Source organism: Mus caroli, unplaced genomic scaffold, assembly GCF_978045245.1.
Source record: "Mus caroli unplaced genomic scaffold, Mus_caroli_1 scaffold_9, whole genome shotgun sequence".
Lineage (NCBI taxonomy): Eukaryota > Metazoa > Chordata > Mammalia > Rodentia > Muridae > Mus > Mus caroli.
The window spans coordinates 28,266,787-28,285,479 of NW_028227264.1; the positions used below are offsets into that span (position 1 = coordinate 28,266,787).

Sequence of the window (18,693 nt, forward strand, 5' to 3'; positions counted from 1 at the left end):
AAACAGGAAGAGATTTCTAAGAAATGCAGTTAAGAGAGGATACACTGAGAGAGAGAGAGAGAGAGAGAGAGAGAGAGAGAGAGAGAAATAACATACAGACTATCAAACATTTTATATTAACGAGTATGGGTAAAAAATTGTGCCTATATAAGCATATCACTAGAAAAATAATGAGAAAACAAAGTTGGTCAACAAAGGAAGGGATAAAAAGAAAAGCACATTATGGTGCAGCTGTGACTACCGGATGTGAGTTTATCTTCTGCATATGTAAAACTAACATAATTAAACAGAAGTAATGGCAGGGAACCAAAATCTAAGACTGAGAGAAAACTACAACAAATGGAACCCTTTGAATTTCAAATGGAGAGAAAAGCAAGCACATGGTAGCTTTTTATTGCTCCTTAAGCAAGGACAGAATTCCAATTTGATCCTTCTGCTTGGTGCTTGTGGTAAAAGATATGAATGCAGCATCCTTGCTCCTGCCACTTGCTGCCACACCTCCCCAACATGATGGATTCCTAGCCTCTAGAACCATAAATCCAAATAAACCCATCCCTCTGTGAGTGGCCTTGGTCATGGTGTCCTAGCACGGCAACAGAAAGCTAGTATAATAGGATTCTTTTCCCCCAAGTGGCATGGGTATGGCAATCTTGACTATTTTAGATAACTGTAGAATTGAACAAAAGAGCAAACTGCTGAACATAAGAACCAGCGTTCTGAGTGTAGAGAAAGTAATTCATGACATAGATGGAACAAGTAGGAAACAAATCTGTGATACTCAACAGAAATAGCTGCTACACATAAAAAACCATGATTTCTGATAAGACTGTCTGTAGGTTTTTTTATGTGTATACACACAGGCATATATGCATGTGTATTTCCATTTGCTCTCACATACATATTACATGTACACACACAGAGGAGTATATATTTGTGCATTTCCATTTGCATGGGTGCATATTATATGTATAAACACAGGAGTATATCCATGTGCATTTCCATTTGCACTCACATATATATTACGTGTATACACACGAGATTATGTGTGTGCATTTCCATTTGCACACATGCCACATGCATATTATGTATATAAACACAGGACTAAATCCATGTGCATTTCCATTTGTGTTCACATACATATCATGTGTATACACATGTGTATTTCCTTTCTTACCCTCTGAAGAGCTCTAGAACCCTGATCTTGGTGCCCGAAACTATCTCCCCACTGAAAGAAACAAGGGTTACTGGGAGAAATGACTGGAGCCAGGGTTTGGGGACATAAAAGATAAGCCAGAAACTTAAAAAGTTCTCTTAAAAAAAAAAAAAAAAAAAGAATGCTAGGTCAAAAGACAGATTCAATGTGAAAGGCCTGGTAAAAGTAGGCTAATGTGAGTAAGGAAGTAATTAAGGAATAACAGGACATATAAATCATCAGAGGAAAAAGGGGGGACTTAGTAGTTCATGCTAGTAATAAGTAAAATTAACAACAGGAAGTAAAGAAAGGTTTCTTGTTTGCAAAGTAATGAATGCAGATCAGTACCAGAGGTGCAAGAGTAGAAAACTCATACAAGGAAAAACCGTTTCAAAGAGGAACCTTGTCACTGGATGCTAACTGAATCGTCAAGAGGAGGAAACAGCTAGATAAGGAACAGGATACTTTACTAGGTCCTACTGTGCCTCCCCACAGTGCCTTACATTAACTGCAAGAATAGAAAATAAACAGTCACTATCACACAATAGAAAAGCAAATTATAATACCATGCTGATAAAAATTAGTATTACACTGAGAGGCAAAGAAGCAGAATCTGTAAGCCTTGAGAAGGACACATCTCTAGCGTCATAGTCCAGCTACAAATGTATAATAACCCATACCAATAATGAGAAAGATTCAAGCAACTCAAATGAAAACTATTCTATACTTAAACAGTTTAGTAATGTTCCAAACAAAGAAAATGTTAACAGCAAAATACATCCAATCACAGAATATAAGTATATAGATACAGTATATATATGTACACACACACACATACATAGATATATGTAAAATGCTTATTCTTAAGAAAGGTATACTAAAAAAGAGAAATGAATACTAATATATTTGAGAGAAGTGTATAATAAATGTAACCTTCAAATGATTCAAGAAAATATGTAAATAAAATAAAATAATAAAGTAAGCCAAATGTGAACAAAGCTTATGCTGAAATGAGATAGTACATATTCATAACTTTTAAAGAAACTTGACATAAGTGCCAATATCAAGTTCAAAATATAGGACACTGTTTTCAGATAAACGAAGATAGGAAAGCTCAAACGGGTAGGTTGAGAGTAAGATGCATGGAGACACAGCAGAAAGCTCACTGGAGAATTAGTTCAAAACAAATTCCAAAAACTCTCCTTGCACCAGCTGGGAATTCTGGACCTGATACTATTTCTATTACTAATCACATTTGGTCACAATCGTGAAGTTAATTTGGGTGCAAGTGTCAGCCAGTAAAGCCTGAGAGAGACAGCTCTGCAGAAGCAAAGACATGAACTGTGGAGTCAGACTGCTGGAGTCACTTCTTGCACCGTCGCCACCTCAGGAAACCTTTTACAGGATCTTCACGCTAGTTGTCATCAGAGTAGAATTCACACAGGGCACTTCACACATTTACTCAACATTTGCACCCTCACTGCTCCTTAGACTGACAGCTACCTAGTCACTAACCAAACAAGAATAATGGGGTCAGTCAGATGAAAATTTAATAAAGTAATGCTCGCTCAAGCATCAAGCAAGAAGCACTCTGAGGCAAGAATGACGTCAGAATCAGATGAAGTCAACTTGGAATTTCAGGCTTTCCAGAGACTTAATTAGAGGAGCCTCCCAGGGAAGTTACAAAGAGTGTGGTATGATGTCAGCAGGCAGGTTCTAGTCAGCTATGTAGTCACCCTCAGAATCACACTTCCACAAACAGAATCAAATGTATGACATACTGTAAGACATCTGTGAAAAAAATAAGACCAATGCTCCCCCAAGTGGCTAGCTTGGTAAATAAAAACTAAAAAATTCAAGTCACATCCACCAAGTGACAAAGTGTTTTAAGTATAATACAAGAAAAGATTGTCACATCACTCTCTTGTCCCTCACTACTATAAATAAGCAACATCTACGCAGTAGTGTAACCAATGGATTTATAATACCTGTTCCAACAAAGGGGTCAAAGACAAGATCATTTTCTTTCACTTTTGCATGGTTGGTCATGATGAATGATAAACCAGCATCCATACTTGTATTTCCAATAAAATGTCTCTTTTTGACACTGTATGACTCAATTAGCTCTCTTTGTCCATCTGCAATCTAGATCAGAGGTATTTGTCAAGTTAGTCTAGCTGTACAGAACAGACTCAAGATAATTATTCACTATAAAATCATAGTACCTTGCTAATGAGAACAGTTCTTTCCACTTATGACTATTCTAAACTTAATCAAGTAAAAAAAAATATTCAAAGGGATGGTGGAAGATCTTTTGGGTATATGGCCAGGAGTGGTATAGCTGGGTCTTCAGGTGAACTATTCCAGGTTTTCTGAAAACACACCAAATTGATTTTCAGAGTGGTTGTACAAGTTTAAGTTTGCACTTCTACCAGCAATGGAAGATGCAAATTCTTTTATTTTATTTTATTGGATATTTTATTTTTTTACATTTCAAATGTTATCACCTTTCCCGGTTTCCCCTCCAGAATCCCCCTCTCTCATCTTCCATCTTGATGAGTCTATAATTGTGTTTCCCTACCCACCCACCTACTCCCACCTCCCTGCCCTGGCATTCCCCTACACTGGGGCATCAAGTCTTCCCAGGACCAAGGGCCTCTCCTCCCACTGATGTCCAACAAGGCCATCCGCTGCAACATATGCAGCTGGAACCATGGGTCCCCCCACGTGTACTCTTTGATTGGTGTTTTAGTCCCTGGGAGCTCTGGGGGATCTGGTTGGTTGCTACTGTTGTTCTTCCTATGGGCTGCAAATGTTTCAGCTCCTTCAGTTCTTTCTCTAACTCATGGAGATGGGGGACCCCATGCTCAATCCAATGGTTGGCTGTGAGCATCCACCTCTGTATTTGTCAGGCTCTTGCAGAACCTCTCAGGAGACAGCTATATCAGGCTCCTGTCAGCAAGCACTTCTTGGCATACACAATAGTGTCTGGATTTGGTGTCTATATATGGGATCTATTCCCAGGTGGGGCAGTTTCTGGATGGCCTTTCCTTCAGTCTCTGCTCCAAACTCTGTCTCCATATTTCCTATCATGAGTATTTTGTTTCCCCTTTCTAAGAAGTACGGAAGCATCCATGCTTTGGTCTTCCTTCTTCTTGAGATTCATAAGGTCTATGAATTGTATCTTGAACATTCTGAGCTTTTGGGTTAATATCCACTTACCAGTGAGTACAAACCATGTGTGTTCTTTTGTGACTGGGTTACCTCACTCAGGTTTGATTATTTTCTAGGTCTATCCATTTGCCTAAGAATTTCATGAACTCATTGTTTTTAGTAGCTAAGTAGTACTCCATTGTGTAAATGGACCACATTTTCTGTATCCATTCCTCTGTTGAAAGACATCTGGGTTGTGTCCAGCTTCTGGCTATTATAAGTAAGGCTGCTATGAACATAGTGGAGCATGTTCTTGTTATAATGTTGGAGAATCTTCTGGGTATATGCCCAGGAGTGGTTTAACTTGGTCCACAGGTCCACTATGTCCAATTTTCTGAAGAATCGCCAGACTGATTTGCACAGTTGTTCCAGCTTATAATCCCACCAGCAATAGAGGAGTGTTTCTCTTTCTCCACATCTTCACCAGCATCAGCTGTCACCTGAGTGTTTGATCTTAGCCATTCTGACTGGTATGAAATGGAATCTCAGGGTTATTTTGATCTGCATTTCCCTGATGATTAAGAATGAACATTTTTTCAGGTGCTTCTCAGCCATTCCGTATTCCTCAGTTGAGAATTCTTTGTTTAGCTCTGTACCCCATTTTTAATAGGGTTATTTGTTTCTCTGGAGTCTAACTTCTTGAGTTCTTTGTATACATTGGATATTAGCCCTCTATTGGGTGGGGGATTGGTGATGATCTTTTCCCAATCTGTGCGCTGTCATTTTGTATTATTGACAATGTCCTTTGCCTTATAGAACCGTTGCAATTTTATGAAGTCCTATTTGTACATTCTTGATCTTAGAGCATAAGCCATTGGTGTTCTGTTCAGGAAATTTCCCCCTGTGCCACGTGTTCAATGCTCTTCCTCACTTTCTGCTCTATTAGTTTCTGTGTATCTGGTTTTTTGTGGAGGTCCTTGATTCACTTGGACTTGAGCTTTGCACAAGGAGATAAGAATGGATCAATTTCCATTCCTCTAAATGCTGACTGCCAGGTGAACCAGCACCATTTGTTGAAAATGCTATCTTTTTTCTACTGGATGGTTTTAGCTCCTTTGTCAAAGATCGAGTGATCATAAGGTGTGTGGGATTATTTCTGGATCTTTAATTCTGTTCCATTGATCTACCTACCTGTCTCTGTACCAGTACCATGCAGTTTTTATCACAATTGCTCCTAATACAGCTTGAGATCAGGGATGGTGATTCCTCCAGTTCTTATAGTGTTGAGAATAGTTTTTGATATCCTGGGTTTTTTGTTATTCCAAATGAATTTGAGAATTGCTCTTTCTAACTCTATGAAGAATTGAGTTGGAATTTTGATGGGGATTGCATTGAATCTGTAGATTGCTTCAGCCTTGCTCCACATTCTTGACAGCATGTGTTATCACTTGAAATTTTGATCTTAGCCATTCTGACCAGTATAAGATGGAATCTCACTGTTGTTTTGATTTGCATTTTTTCCCTGATGACTACGGACTTTGAGTATTTCTTTAAATGCTTCTTGGCCATTCAATATTCCTTTGATGAGAATTCTGTTTGGCTCTGTGCCATTTTTTTAATTGAGTTATACTGAGATCACGAAAATCAAATCTTTTTACTTCTTTACAAATCCAGTATGACGCAAATATAAATTATTCTAAGGAGTGGTCTTGAGTATTCTGCTCTCCATCTTGTCTTTCAAGACAAGACATAATAACATGGGTCTTGGCTTCCATCCACCTATTCCAGACTCAAAGAATTGAGCAGAACACATCCGTGATTTACTCTCAGAAAGGAAGACTCAGATTTGAGATCTCCATATACCACTAAACAGGCCTCGAATTCTGCCCTCTTCCTGTTGCACAACCAGTAGTCCTGACATCCTGGGAAGGCTTGTTTCCATCATCAGGTACCCCCTTGTCCTAGAACTCCTATCTAACAGGCTTGTTGTGTTTCACAGGGATTTCTAAAAAATACCGACCATAACTACATACATTTTGGTAATTTTAATCCATACAGTAGTTCTGACTCTCAAGTTGCTTCAAATTTTTACATTTATTAAAAAAAAAATGAAATAACAGCATGGCATTCTGTTGTGTATTTGCTTCACGCCTCATGAACTCTTGACCAGTGTTCCTGACTGACCTATACCCCACATTTAGCTTAAAGAAACAACAACAACAAAACCCAAACATATAAAAAAGCAAATAAAAAATGAAGTAAGATAGGTAGAAAGAACTTACTCACCCATCTGCCAAAATAAATATTATGTGGATCCTTAGGGATACAGTTTGGGTCCAAACCATAGTCCTCCAAAATGGAGAATACATGCTGTGGTTTCTTTAAGTTCACTTTTCCTTGAAACGGCAGAAATTCAAGTGCCTAAAAATAAATAAATAAATAGATAGATAGATAAATAAATAATTCTAATGTACTACAAAAATTTACAAAAAGAATCCTAGAATATAGTGCTTATCTACTAATATATACTGAGTGAGTCCAAGCCTGGTGTCAGAATGAAACAAGATACACAAACACACACACACACACAATATGGAAAGTGCTTAACAGATATATGTTCACATACATCAACAGCTAGGGGGCACTGACTGCAGACTCTGGGTCAGCTCATCTCACATGTTCACATACATCAACAGCTAGGGGGCACTGACTGCAGGCTCTGGGTCAGCTCATCTCACATGTTCACATACATCAACAGCTAGGGGGCACTGACTGCAGGCTCTGGGTCAGCTCATCTCACATGTTCACATACATCAACAGCTAGGGCGCACTGACTGCAGGCTCTGGGTCAGCCAGTACCACTTACATCAATTCGTTTCACTTTTTCTTCTTGAGTTAATGTTTTATTAAATGTGTGAATCTTTATTTTATATGTCGAATCTGAATGCAGATATGGAACCTAAAATAGAAGCAAAATAGTTTAAGCTTAGGAATTATACCAAATGTTCACACTTGCCTATGTAAAATCACATTTCACTACGCACCATCTTCTCCATAGGGTAACTTTTAAGAGAAGAATACAGCTCCTCGGGAGATTTTCCATGACCCCATAGTTCAAATATAGACCTAGGAAATAAATGAGTGGTACTAACCTCAGTAAAGAACTTAGTTCAGACAGCAATACATAATAGTTATTTTACTACTTCTTTATGCTTGACACAATAAAATGGTCATTGGCTATGCTTCCTAATCTATTTGTGAGAAATGTGTACACTGGAAACAAATAACAATATAACCCCAAACCACACGAAGTTGAACCTTACAAGAAAGGAGGGAAATTCAACATTAAGTTAGGGTATTTCTAAGTTTTCATCATTTATACACATACAGAAATGTAGAAATATATGTGCATATATTTGAGGGGGGATGTAAGGATTGACCCAGGGTCTCATGTGTGCTAATAAGCATACTATCTACCACTGAGCTAAATCTCATGCCCTTATTATTACATATTATACTACGTCAAACCATGCAATAAAATCCCATGGTTTTTGGGTTTTTTTTTTTTTTTAAGGAAAGCTGCAGAAAAATCATTTTTTCTTAATGTTTTCCCTAATATAAAGGAAGAGGGGATGCAAATACAAACCCTACTATTAGTATTTAGCTATTTTTGGTAAAACTAAGTTACTGAAAAGGTTGAGCTCTAAAAAGTAAGTATCCAGGTTTTGCTATATGTTTCACATTTTGTGGCATGTATAAAATATTCCATACTGAAGGAGCTGGAAAGACTGCTCAGTGGATAAGAAGACTTGGTGCTCTTGCAGAGAACTCAATTTGGTTCCCAGCACCCACACCAGGCATCTTACAACCACCAGTAACTACAGTTCCACAGTATCAAACGCTGTCTTCTGGCCTTTGAATGTATCTGCACACATGTACACACACTGATATCCAGGCACAAAGATATACGAGTAAAATAAAAATAAATGTTTTTAAAATATATACTAAAACTATTTTAAATTAATTTTAAGCCTAACTCAACTACAGAAAAATCTGAATGATGTTTAAGTATGTCCTTGAAAGTCTATACTAATTGTCTGTAGGTAAAACCTAAATTTGAAAGTGAATTAGTCTTCTACTAAATGCAGAGCAAGTAATGGTCCTCTCATTAGCAGCATCTTCAGGGAATCCTCAACCATGGAAAGGAAAAATGACCAAACATAAATCCTCATGTTTTACAATGTTATAAATTATTTACTTTCTACTTATCAAACATAAGCATCAAAAGGCATGCTTTAAACAGGTAACTTCTGAGTATGTTGGTGGCTATTTTAAGCCTAATATCCCTTACTTCTGGAATTTAAATATCTTAAATAGCTGTAGTTTTTTGTTTGTTTGTTTGTTTGTTTTTGTTTTTTTGAGACAGGGTTTCTCTGTGTAGCCCTGGCTGTCCTGGAACTCACTTTGTAGACCAGGCTGGCCTTGAACTCAGAAATCCGCCTGCCTCTGCCTCCCGAGTGCTGGGATTAAAGGCATGCACCACCACACCCAGCTATAGCTATAGATCTTAACAAGATTAGGTAAAGCAGAAATGTTGCATATGGAAGGAGCAGTCTCTTCAGCTCCTTCAGTATGGAATATTTTTCTATACAAATAGTCTTCATTTCTTCTGTTGTTTCCAATTTCTAGTCATTATTGTTAAATAAAAAATTATTGTTGCTTTCAGTTTCTGTCTGCTCCCCAGAGCTGACCCTGTGCCACAGCTATCCATACCCAAATTCTGCAGGGAGAGAGCTGGTCTCCCAGGAGTGCTGATACACAGGCTTGCAGGAGGGACAAGCCACAGCCAGAGACAACAAACCCAGACACTATTGCTGATGCCAAGAAGTGCTTGCTGACAGGAGCCTGATACAGCTGTCTCCTGAGAGGCTCTGCCAGTGCCTGACCAATTCAGATGTGGATGCTCACAGCCAACCTTCGGACTGAGCACATGAACTCCAACGGAGGAGTTAGGGGAAGGACTGAAGGAGCTGAAGGGCCCTTATCTGGCATCAATGGGAGGGGAGTCCCTTGGTCCTGTGAAGACTTGATGCCCCAGTGTAGGGGCATGCTAGGGCGGTAAGGCAGGAGTGGGTGGGTGGGTGGGGGAGCACCCTCATAGAAGCAGTGTAAGGGGGACTGGGATAGTGGGTTTACAGAGGGGAAACTGGGAAAGGAATAACATTTGAAATGCAAATAAATAAAATATTCAATTAAAAAAAAATCATTGTTAAATATATATTGTTAAATAATAACAAGTTCATTAACAAGCTGTGGTTTAAGGAATTAGACTTAGAATTGAGCTTACTTCTCAACAAGATAGAGTTAGATAAATATAAAGGTCACAGTTCATACCACATTACAAAACATTATTAACCATGATAAATATATACATTTATTTTCATTCCATTATTAAAAGCAATATCTAAGGAAAAGAACAGCTTCAATAATCTGCCATTATAGTCAGGAAAAAAAGCAACTATTAAAATTAAAGAAAATGGATATAAGAGAAAGTCTAGAAATAAGAGAAGTCTAGAAATAAAAGTCTAGAAATAAGAATAAGCAACAAACAATTTACTCAAAAATGTGCTTGTTAGAATCCATTTCTCTAACAGATATACTTCATGAGAGTTTTGTCACCTTCAATTTACTAATCTGAGGGCTGGTGAGATGACTCAGTGGTTAAGAGAACTGACTGCTCATCCAGAGGACCTGAGTTCAATTCCCAGAAACCACATGGTGGCTCACAACCACCTGTAAATGATGCTTTCTTTTGGTGTGTCTGAAGACAGTGACAGTGTACTCACATACATAAAATAAATAAATAATTCTTTTTTAAAAATTACTAATCTGATTATTCAACTTCAAATCAAGAATGAGAAAAGCAGGTTTAGATTTTCCACGACTTGGTTACTCTGAGTGTGGCACTCAGTCGATGTAAGAATAGGTCACTCAATATTAGCTTCCTGCTAGTGTTAGGACTCTCTGGCCACCTCTGCTGCATAAGGTAACTCTCTGTTCCCTCATCATCACCCAATGGTAAATCTGTGAAACTTCAAACTGATGCCCCTCTGCTACCTTCCACAGCAGGAACTAGACCACAGGGGTTGTGAAGCCTTGTAAATGCACACACACATAAAGAGTTTCGCTTACTTGGCACACACAGTCCGTTTCATCAAGTTTCTTGCAATGTCTTCAGAGGGAATGTTAAGAATCCAAAATGGAGACTGAAAGAAAAAAAGAATAGGCATGCAGATCACTGCTACAATCGGTCTAGTATGTTTTGATTCAAGGAGTCACCAGGAGAAACTCCTTTTTACCATGTAAAATAGGCAAATCTGATCTCTGTTCAAAATAAAATCATCCTGATATTAAAAAGATAAGTTAATTTAGTGGATAAGTTGTTGAGATAATTCTCTAAAATGTAAGAACACTTTTATAAACCACTCCATAAATGAAAATATTAGTAAAATAGACTTTAAAGTTACTTTTTTCTCAAAACTAGTTTTCACACTGGCCTCATATTTTCCCTTCCACGTGTTGAAATTCTAGGCCTATGCACAACAACGAAGTTCAGCATTTCCCTTCATTTGCATTTATAGTTAGACTAAGAAAACCAACACAGATAGAGAGAGTGTATTGCTGGACTTTTTGTAACTCAACATCCCTTATAATATCTAGAACACATTGTGACTTATTTTTTTTAATTACTAAATCTCTCCTTCACTCTCTCCTTCCCTTTGCTCTTTATATAGTTTGGATTTTTGTTATTTAACACACTCAGGTGAGGAAATGTCTCCACCAGATTGGCCTTGAGGTACACTGGCTGGACATCTTCTTGAGAAGTGATTGATAAGGAAGGGCCCTGTCCACTGCCAGCTGTGCCATCCTTTGGCAGGAGGTCCTAGGCACATTAGAAAGCAAACTAAGCAAGCCTGTAAGTAGCACTCCTCCATGCTCTCTGCTTAATTGCAGCCTCCAGATTCCTGCCCTGACTTCCCATTATCACTGACTGGGATCAGGTTGTGTAAGCCAATAAATCCTTTCTTCCACAAGTTATTTTTGGTCATGATGTTTATCACCATAAGAGAAACCAAACTGACACAGACCCCACCCCACCAACTCACAGAAATGCCTCACTAAGCTGCCCTGGCGAGGATCCTTTTCCTGTCATAACTTCCCAAGTGACAGAAAGATAGGGGTATGCTACCATGCCCAACCTAGTCTCTCATCTTATGGGTAGCTGTGGCCTGAGGTGTCCTGTGAATTAATGATGATGTAAAGCCATGGTGTAGATTACTGTTATTAACTTGAATTACTTTAGCATTTTATTTAATGTAAAAAGCAAACATTTCTCAATTCTCAGTCCCAGCACCCAGTAAGCAGGCTGGAAAGCTCCTTGAAAACAGCACCTTGCCAGAGCATGGCTAAGCACAGCAGTGCCCTGCCCTCAGCTCACCAGGCTCACACCTTAGATCCACTTGCTCCCCTCCGTCCTTCCTGTCAGTGACTGAGGCACTCTGGAATAAAGGCCAATAACAGACGACTTCAACTTAAGGCCTCTCGTCTTTCAAAAGAAAAAGATGAGATTGTCGTGTTCAATCTTTCTTCTTCCAACACTGATAACTCCACTACAGAGAAATTCAAAACAACTCAAACAAGGTAAGCATTTTAAACAACCTTAGCATTTTAAAATTGTGCATACAGGGCTAGAGAGGCAGTTCAGTCATTAAAGGCAAGCCTCACAACAAAAATTTGGGGCTACTGTGTATGGTCTATATCTGGTCTATGTATAATCTACATATGGTCATACATAGATATGGTCTGATTCAAACTCACCCTACCTTAACTTCCTCACATCGTATGAGAGCACATTCATGTGGACTTCAAAACGGCTGGATGACACTCATCTTCAAAGCTACCATGCTGACAGGGGAGTACCCCAAGTGACTGACATTTCTCATGTTTTGTTTCTTTCTTTTTTTTTTTTTTTTAAAGATTTATTTATTTATTATATGTAAGTACACTGTAGCTGTCTCCAGAAGAGGGCGCCAGATCTCGTTACGGATGGTTGTGAGCCACCATGTGGTTGCTGGGATTAGAACTCTGGACCTTTGGAAGAGCAGTCGGGTGCTCTTACCCACTGAGCCATCTCACCAGCCCTCATGTTTTGTTTCTTTAAAACGTCTGATTTTAGCCAGGCTGTGGTAGCTCATATCTTTAATCCCTGCACTTGGAGGCAGAGGCTAGGTTGATCTGTGTGAGTTTGAGGCCAGCGTGGTCTACAGAGTAAGTTCCAGGACAGTTAGGGCTACACAGAAATCATGTCTCAAAAAACAGACAAATAAAAATGTCTTGATTTTAAGATACTCAGATTTTTAAATCATTTATGATTTTACACCTCGTTAATGTTTTTCCTTTCTTTGTGGTTGGGGGTGAGAGACGGTCGCCCTGCATAATCGTGGCTATCCTGAAACTTACCATGTAGACAAGGCTAGCCTTGAACTCAGAGATATTCCAGCCTTTGTCTTCTAGGTTCTAGGATTAAAGGCAAGTGCTTCTGGTATATTTCTATGTGATAAAATAATGTATATCTTAATTTTTATGAGTCTATAAGTGCCCTTTCTCTTGATCATGTCTTTATGTTCTGTGTGCTTACCTTAAACCCTTACCTTATATAAAACTATTATTTAAAAAATTCAAGTGTTTCCACTGTGCCTGTGTGTAAATTATGTGATTATAAATATATTCCCGTAATTCAATATAATTTGGATAAAATAAACCTAGCTATTAAAATTAACTTTTACTCTAGCAGATACTCAAAAATTTGGATTAACTCTTTTTATCCAAATTATACAAAGATACCAATCTCTAATAATAAGTACTGAAAGCTCTTGATTTCATTAGTATCTAAAATATCCTATAGTACAATTAGTGAGGATTAAAATAACCCAAAAGGGGGTTATTATTACAGAAACTCTTCTGAAGTCCCATTTCTAACCATTCAAATACACATAAGACAGATCACAGAGCACAAGCAGCTGTAAATATAGGAGGAGCCACAATCTACTTGAACATACGTTCATTCTAGGTATTTTAAATGCATGTTCCTTCATCTGTTACCTCCACTCTGTTACGCCACACGCTGCTCTTAATTACTTAAGCACAGGAACCCTTACATGTCACACGTATATGTTGTAACAGATATAGGAAAAGGAAAGAAAGTACATCATGATGGATCATGATGATCCTGTAAATCATCATGACTACGATTATATGATTATGACTATAACTTTGATATAATCCACAAGTTTCTTGGTTAAAGATCTTAACCGCTATTCCTCTCTCCTGAAAACAGCTGCCCTGAACGTTTCTCAGCCTCATCTACAGCAGACACTAGCAATGAGCATTCCTGGCCCCTATATGCGCAACTGTGAGGTTTGGCCAACTGGGGCAACTGTGAACAGGAACTCAGGAAAGAAGCTGTGTCCACAGAGACTGAATGACTGATGAGAACTGCAGTACCTGTGTTGGGCTACCTTTAGCATCCTCCCCGTCTCTGTGTAGAAACTAACATACTGCACTAATAGATAAAAAACGCTTCCCCCCATGCAAAAGCTAAGGATGTCATCTGATAGCACCTCAGGCCTGTAGAGATGCTTCCTGCATCCTGCTACAAACCACCTCTCTGACGTATAGTAGGGCATATTTCAGCTTACCTTAATTTATGACGTCCTTTGTTCTGTAAAACCAGGAGAACTGCTTCATTGCAATACGGAATTTGGGGTAACCTAAATATGTGTTCCCAGGCCATAACCATTCAAAATGGCTCCAAAATAAACCACCTCCTATTCCCTTAAAAATAAATAAATAAATAAAATCACCTTACCTTTCCATAAGTTTCCTGACTGTTAGTGAACTGCCCTCCAAACACCGATAGTAAAGACTTTATTTCCTGTATTGAAAAACATAGAGAAAATATATTTTGTTACAGTCTGAGGCAGAAATGCCCCCCAAGGGCTCATGTTTTTCAGGTCAGTGCTTAGCTTGAAGTATTACTTTGAACACTGGAGAGTATTTAGGAGGCCGTGGCTAAGTCCAGCACTAAGAGGCAGGCTTTGAGAATTATTCCCACGATTCCAACCTGCTCCATGTTACTTGGTATGTGGACACGCCGCTTCCTCACAACCCAGCCTCAGACCATGCCACTCTGCTACACCTCCAACTGCACTCTCCAAAGTCATGAGGCAAAACAAAGCTCTGCTCTGTCGGGTTACTTCTGACAAGTGACTAATGTGCATTTTAAACCCTTTAAACTGAGTCTGCAGAGAAAAGCAGGTCTAATGATAGAAAGAAAGAGGAAGTGGATATCTACTTGAGGCATATTGCAATTGTCAGCATCAGGCAATTGTAACATAGACTTCTGAGATTTTTATAGTCCTAACCATGGTTATTAGGTCATAGACCTGAGAGATTTTATACATGAGCTACAAAAGGATTTCATCAGAAACTGTTCTGTCCTGATTTAGGGAAGTAAAGAAATTTTTTACAGATGCTACAGATTAGTAAATAAAACAGTCAACAATAAAAAATAGAATGAATTATTAAACATGATTTGAAGATGTTTGAAAAAGAAATAATTAGCTAGGGAGCATAATTGTGAGTTTGAAACGTGTAAGGACATGGCTAACCTTTCAGTGTAGTAATAAAACTAGAAAGAGCTAACACCAGTTTTGTTTGTTTTTAAGACTGTCATATAACCAAGGCTGCCTTGACTTCTTGATTCACCTGCCTCCACTTCGCAAATGCTGGGATTACCGGAGTGTACCACAATACCTGCCTAGAGTGAACATGTTAACTATAACATGCATGTCATGAGGAAAGTTGATCAAATGCATACATCCTTCAGGCTATCTCTTTGTTCTGATAATCACAGGTTGACTGTAAAAATGCCTTGCTTTGTCACACTGACCAATTGCTTAAATAAGATACAGGAAGTGAACTCTATCCCTCCACATTGGTCCTAGGAGGAAGTAACTAAGAAGGTAAGTGTCCCCGCTGCTGGCTGGATGCCAACACTCTCCTTTCCTCCCTTCCAGAAGGTCTTTACACCACGACCATGGCCATCAGGAGAGAGTGATACCATCACCAAGTTTCTTACTTCAAATCACAAACAATGGGAGATGTGAGCAACAAATGCCACCTCTAGCTCTCTTTGGGTATGTATGCATCAAGTTGTTTCTTGTACTAGAAGGTTATTGGTTTTAGCAAGAATTGGGGGTGAATGGTGAAAATAAATTGCATGGATATCCCAGAATGAAAAGATGTGTAAGAGGTGGGAAGGGATAAATTCAATCCCAGCACGAGGAGGGATCATAAACCAGTGCAGACTGACAGAACCTCAGTGAAGACTGCCCAAGGGCTCTTTTACAACACAGACTTGAATAGGAGACATTATAAAACATGGAGTAAGGATTACAATTTGATGTTCAGATCTTGTAACTACTACCATGCACTTTGACTCTCCAATTCTTCACATGTACGTGATCATAGCTACCCGATGGAGTAGGCTATCCATATGTGGAAATCAGCACGGTATGACAATCAAGATGGTGGTGCCTGAAGCTCAGTCCTCTCCCTTGGCTCTTCCTAACTGTATCTTGTATGCTCCCTTCGTACTTTCTGACTGAGAGATGTCTACCTTATTCCCCTTTCCTCTTTTTTTTTTTTTTAATCTCCTCAGGAGACAGAGCCTCCCTCTTAACCACAAAACACATACACTCACTACCACTCATCCCCATAAGGAGGAGAAAACCTCTCTCCTTACGTCAGACATGTTGCATGTCTCCTGCCAGTTTTCCTTTATTGTCCAAGCTTCCAAGCATCTGTACTTGGCCTATCACTTTTTTTTTATAAACCTGTGGGTACACTCACAAAATTAAGGAAGGCCTTGTGCTTATGGAGGCCAGAAGTGTGGGCACCCCTGGAGCTGGGGTTACCAATGGCTGTAGGCAGTATCCTGATACAACTGCTGGGCACTAAATTCAGGTCCTCTGGAAGAGCAGTGTTCGTAACCCGTGAGCCAACTCTCCAGGTCCAGCGTCTCACCACTCTTTGAACATGAAGTTGAAGAAATCTCATCCTTTCCAGGTTTTCTTACGCAGAAAAATGAAATGCTTATCACAATCTAGATTTGTTCTCACCTCCTACATAACCACTCTATCCTGTTCTCTTACTGCTGACACTAGATCAGTTTCTTAATCATTTAATATTCCAACAGATTCTTATTAACTCCAGTCTTACTGCTCTCGAGTCCTTCCTTCATTTTACTTTCTATTAAAAAAACAATCTAATTCTGCCTCTTTACTTTTAAACTGTTTAATTCCTCTTCCAAGCTATAGTGTCCTCAAGTCTGTTTTCTCTGGTCCATCAACCTACTTCTCTCTCTTTACCACCCTGCTACGGAACTGGTGATGAGTAATGGACAACAATTTATACTTCTAATGTACTTATTTCCTCGGCCCGGCTCATATGCCATCCCCACCTTGAAAGGCAACATCCTTCATTCATCAATGGACAAAGATTCCCTTTTTAAAGGCCCCCATACTTTAAAGGCTCCCACTAAGAACCCTCCATCATTGCACTTCACAAAGTTATGGCTATGCTCTCGAGTCCGCTAGTCCTGAGCCTAAGCAAACGTTACGCTCTTTAAGGGCAGAGCTGTCAGTCAGCGCATCCTCAACGTTCGGTGAACGCGACTTCAGGCGCTGTAGAAAATGTTACTTGAGTAAATAAAAAAGCTTCCCCCCAACTTTATTAAGTACCACCCCAAGCCTTCCATCATGCCTGAACCTATATCGACACTCCTCACACTCCACCGAGAGCCCCCACGGATGTCTCCATTCTGCGTCGGGTCAGGTTCACCTGCTTCACTGCGGCGCCAGGAGCACGTGCAGAGGGGTGAAAGGCAAGGCTCCGTCCTGGAGAAAGGCTGCCGGGGACTCGGTCCTCCCAGCGGCCTCATCCCAGCCCCAATCCAGGCGCACGCAGCTGCCTGCAGAGACCCCCCGCAAGCCGGCGCGTGAGGAGTGCGAGCCTCTGCGCCCGGCACCCCAGGACGGCTCACCGGTAAGCGGAACTCCAGATGCTCCTGTGCCATGAGCAAGAGATAGCGATTCAAGGAGCCCGGCAGCGCCATTGCAGCTACTACCGTGCGCCTGCGCGGCCTACGCGGGCCCGCCCCCTCCTCCTCCTCCTCCCTAGAGCCAAGTTTCCGCTGAGCCTCAACCCGGAGCCGGAAACGGAAGCACGACAAGGAACGCTGGCAGGCGGCACTTTCTAGGAAGGGGCGCGAAGGGGAAGAGCGAGATCCTGGTGTTCCCACCGTCTGTGGCTATCCTAGCACGCTCCCCTTGTGAGATGCATTGTTTTAAGAGGCAGACTGCAGTGATCCCGCGCAGTACCCCAGGGATACTCCACTTGGAGTGTTCTTCTGACTCCTCCCTCAGTTCTTCAACTCAAAACTGGATCAAAACTTCACTGTTAAGTGTAGACTCTTAATCGTTCGAGATTCAGCCTCACCTGCTTGAACACTGAGTGCACTTTTAGTGATTTTGCAAAAATTTTTCAAGAGCTGTCAAGGACCCATCTCGGTTTGCTCTGTATGGAAACCAACAACAACAAAAAACCCTTCCTCAGACTTGCACTCCGTAATTATGCTATGTTGTTCCAAGCACACAGTAAATCCACAGCCAGTGGTAGATTAAAAACATTGGTGAAAGTTACCCTAATTACTCAGATGGGCCTAATACCATAACAGTTTGCAAGAGACATGGCTACCCATACATAAGCTCTACAAGTATCATTTCTGCTCGAAGTACTGAACCCTTTGTACTGCTGAGGCTTTGTATTTTGGGGGTTTTGTGTTCCACCTTGGTAATGCACAGCATATACAAGTATCCTACTTCTCCTAGCACCATGTGCCAGAAATATAGTTGATGCTTATTGGTAGTGATCAAGACAGCCAGCACACAAGACAGTGGTGACCCTTGTTACCCAAACCTCAGTTCCATTTATTATCCCTATCCTCTCAGTGAATTTTGTAACATCTGTGAGCTTCAATATTCTTATAAGAACTGAAATAGTGCCTCCTACAGATAATAGCTACAAGTACTAGGTGTTACAATATTCAAACTTCAACGTATACTCTATTGCACGGGACCAATAAATAGCGTTGGGAAAGGTTTTTTGTTGTTTTTAATGAGAATTTCTGCTTTTTTTTTTTTTTTAAAGAGAGATTTGCCTTTGTT

At 39.9% G+C, this 18,693-nt stretch overlaps 1 protein-coding gene across 5 annotated transcripts in view; it reads right to left on the reverse strand.

The window, feature by feature from the left end:
- Positions 1 to 17,625, reverse strand: part of Trmt11 (tRNA methyltransferase 11) — a 60,154-nt gene extending 42,529 nt beyond the window's left edge. For all 5 annotated transcript variants that reach the window (XR_015048380.1, XR_015048381.1, XM_021174883.2 and 2 more), the window contains exons 1-7: positions 17,511 to 17,625; positions 14,274 to 14,339; positions 10,538 to 10,611; positions 7,390 to 7,471; positions 7,212 to 7,304; positions 6,632 to 6,766; positions 3,181 to 3,337 (exon numbers count right to left, since the gene is read on the reverse strand). Coding sequence is in view for 3 of the 5 variants with exons in the window: in XM_021174883.2 (XP_021030542.1) it covers positions 3,181 to 3,337; positions 6,632 to 6,766; positions 7,212 to 7,304; positions 7,390 to 7,471; positions 10,538 to 10,611; positions 14,274 to 14,339; positions 17,511 to 17,582 (679 nt within the window). In the remaining 2 variants the exon portion in view is untranslated. The remainder of the gene's footprint in view (positions 1 to 3,180; positions 3,338 to 6,631; positions 6,767 to 7,211; positions 7,305 to 7,389; positions 7,472 to 10,537; positions 10,612 to 14,273; positions 14,340 to 17,510) is intronic.
- Positions 17,626 to 18,693: the final 1,068 nt, after the last annotated feature.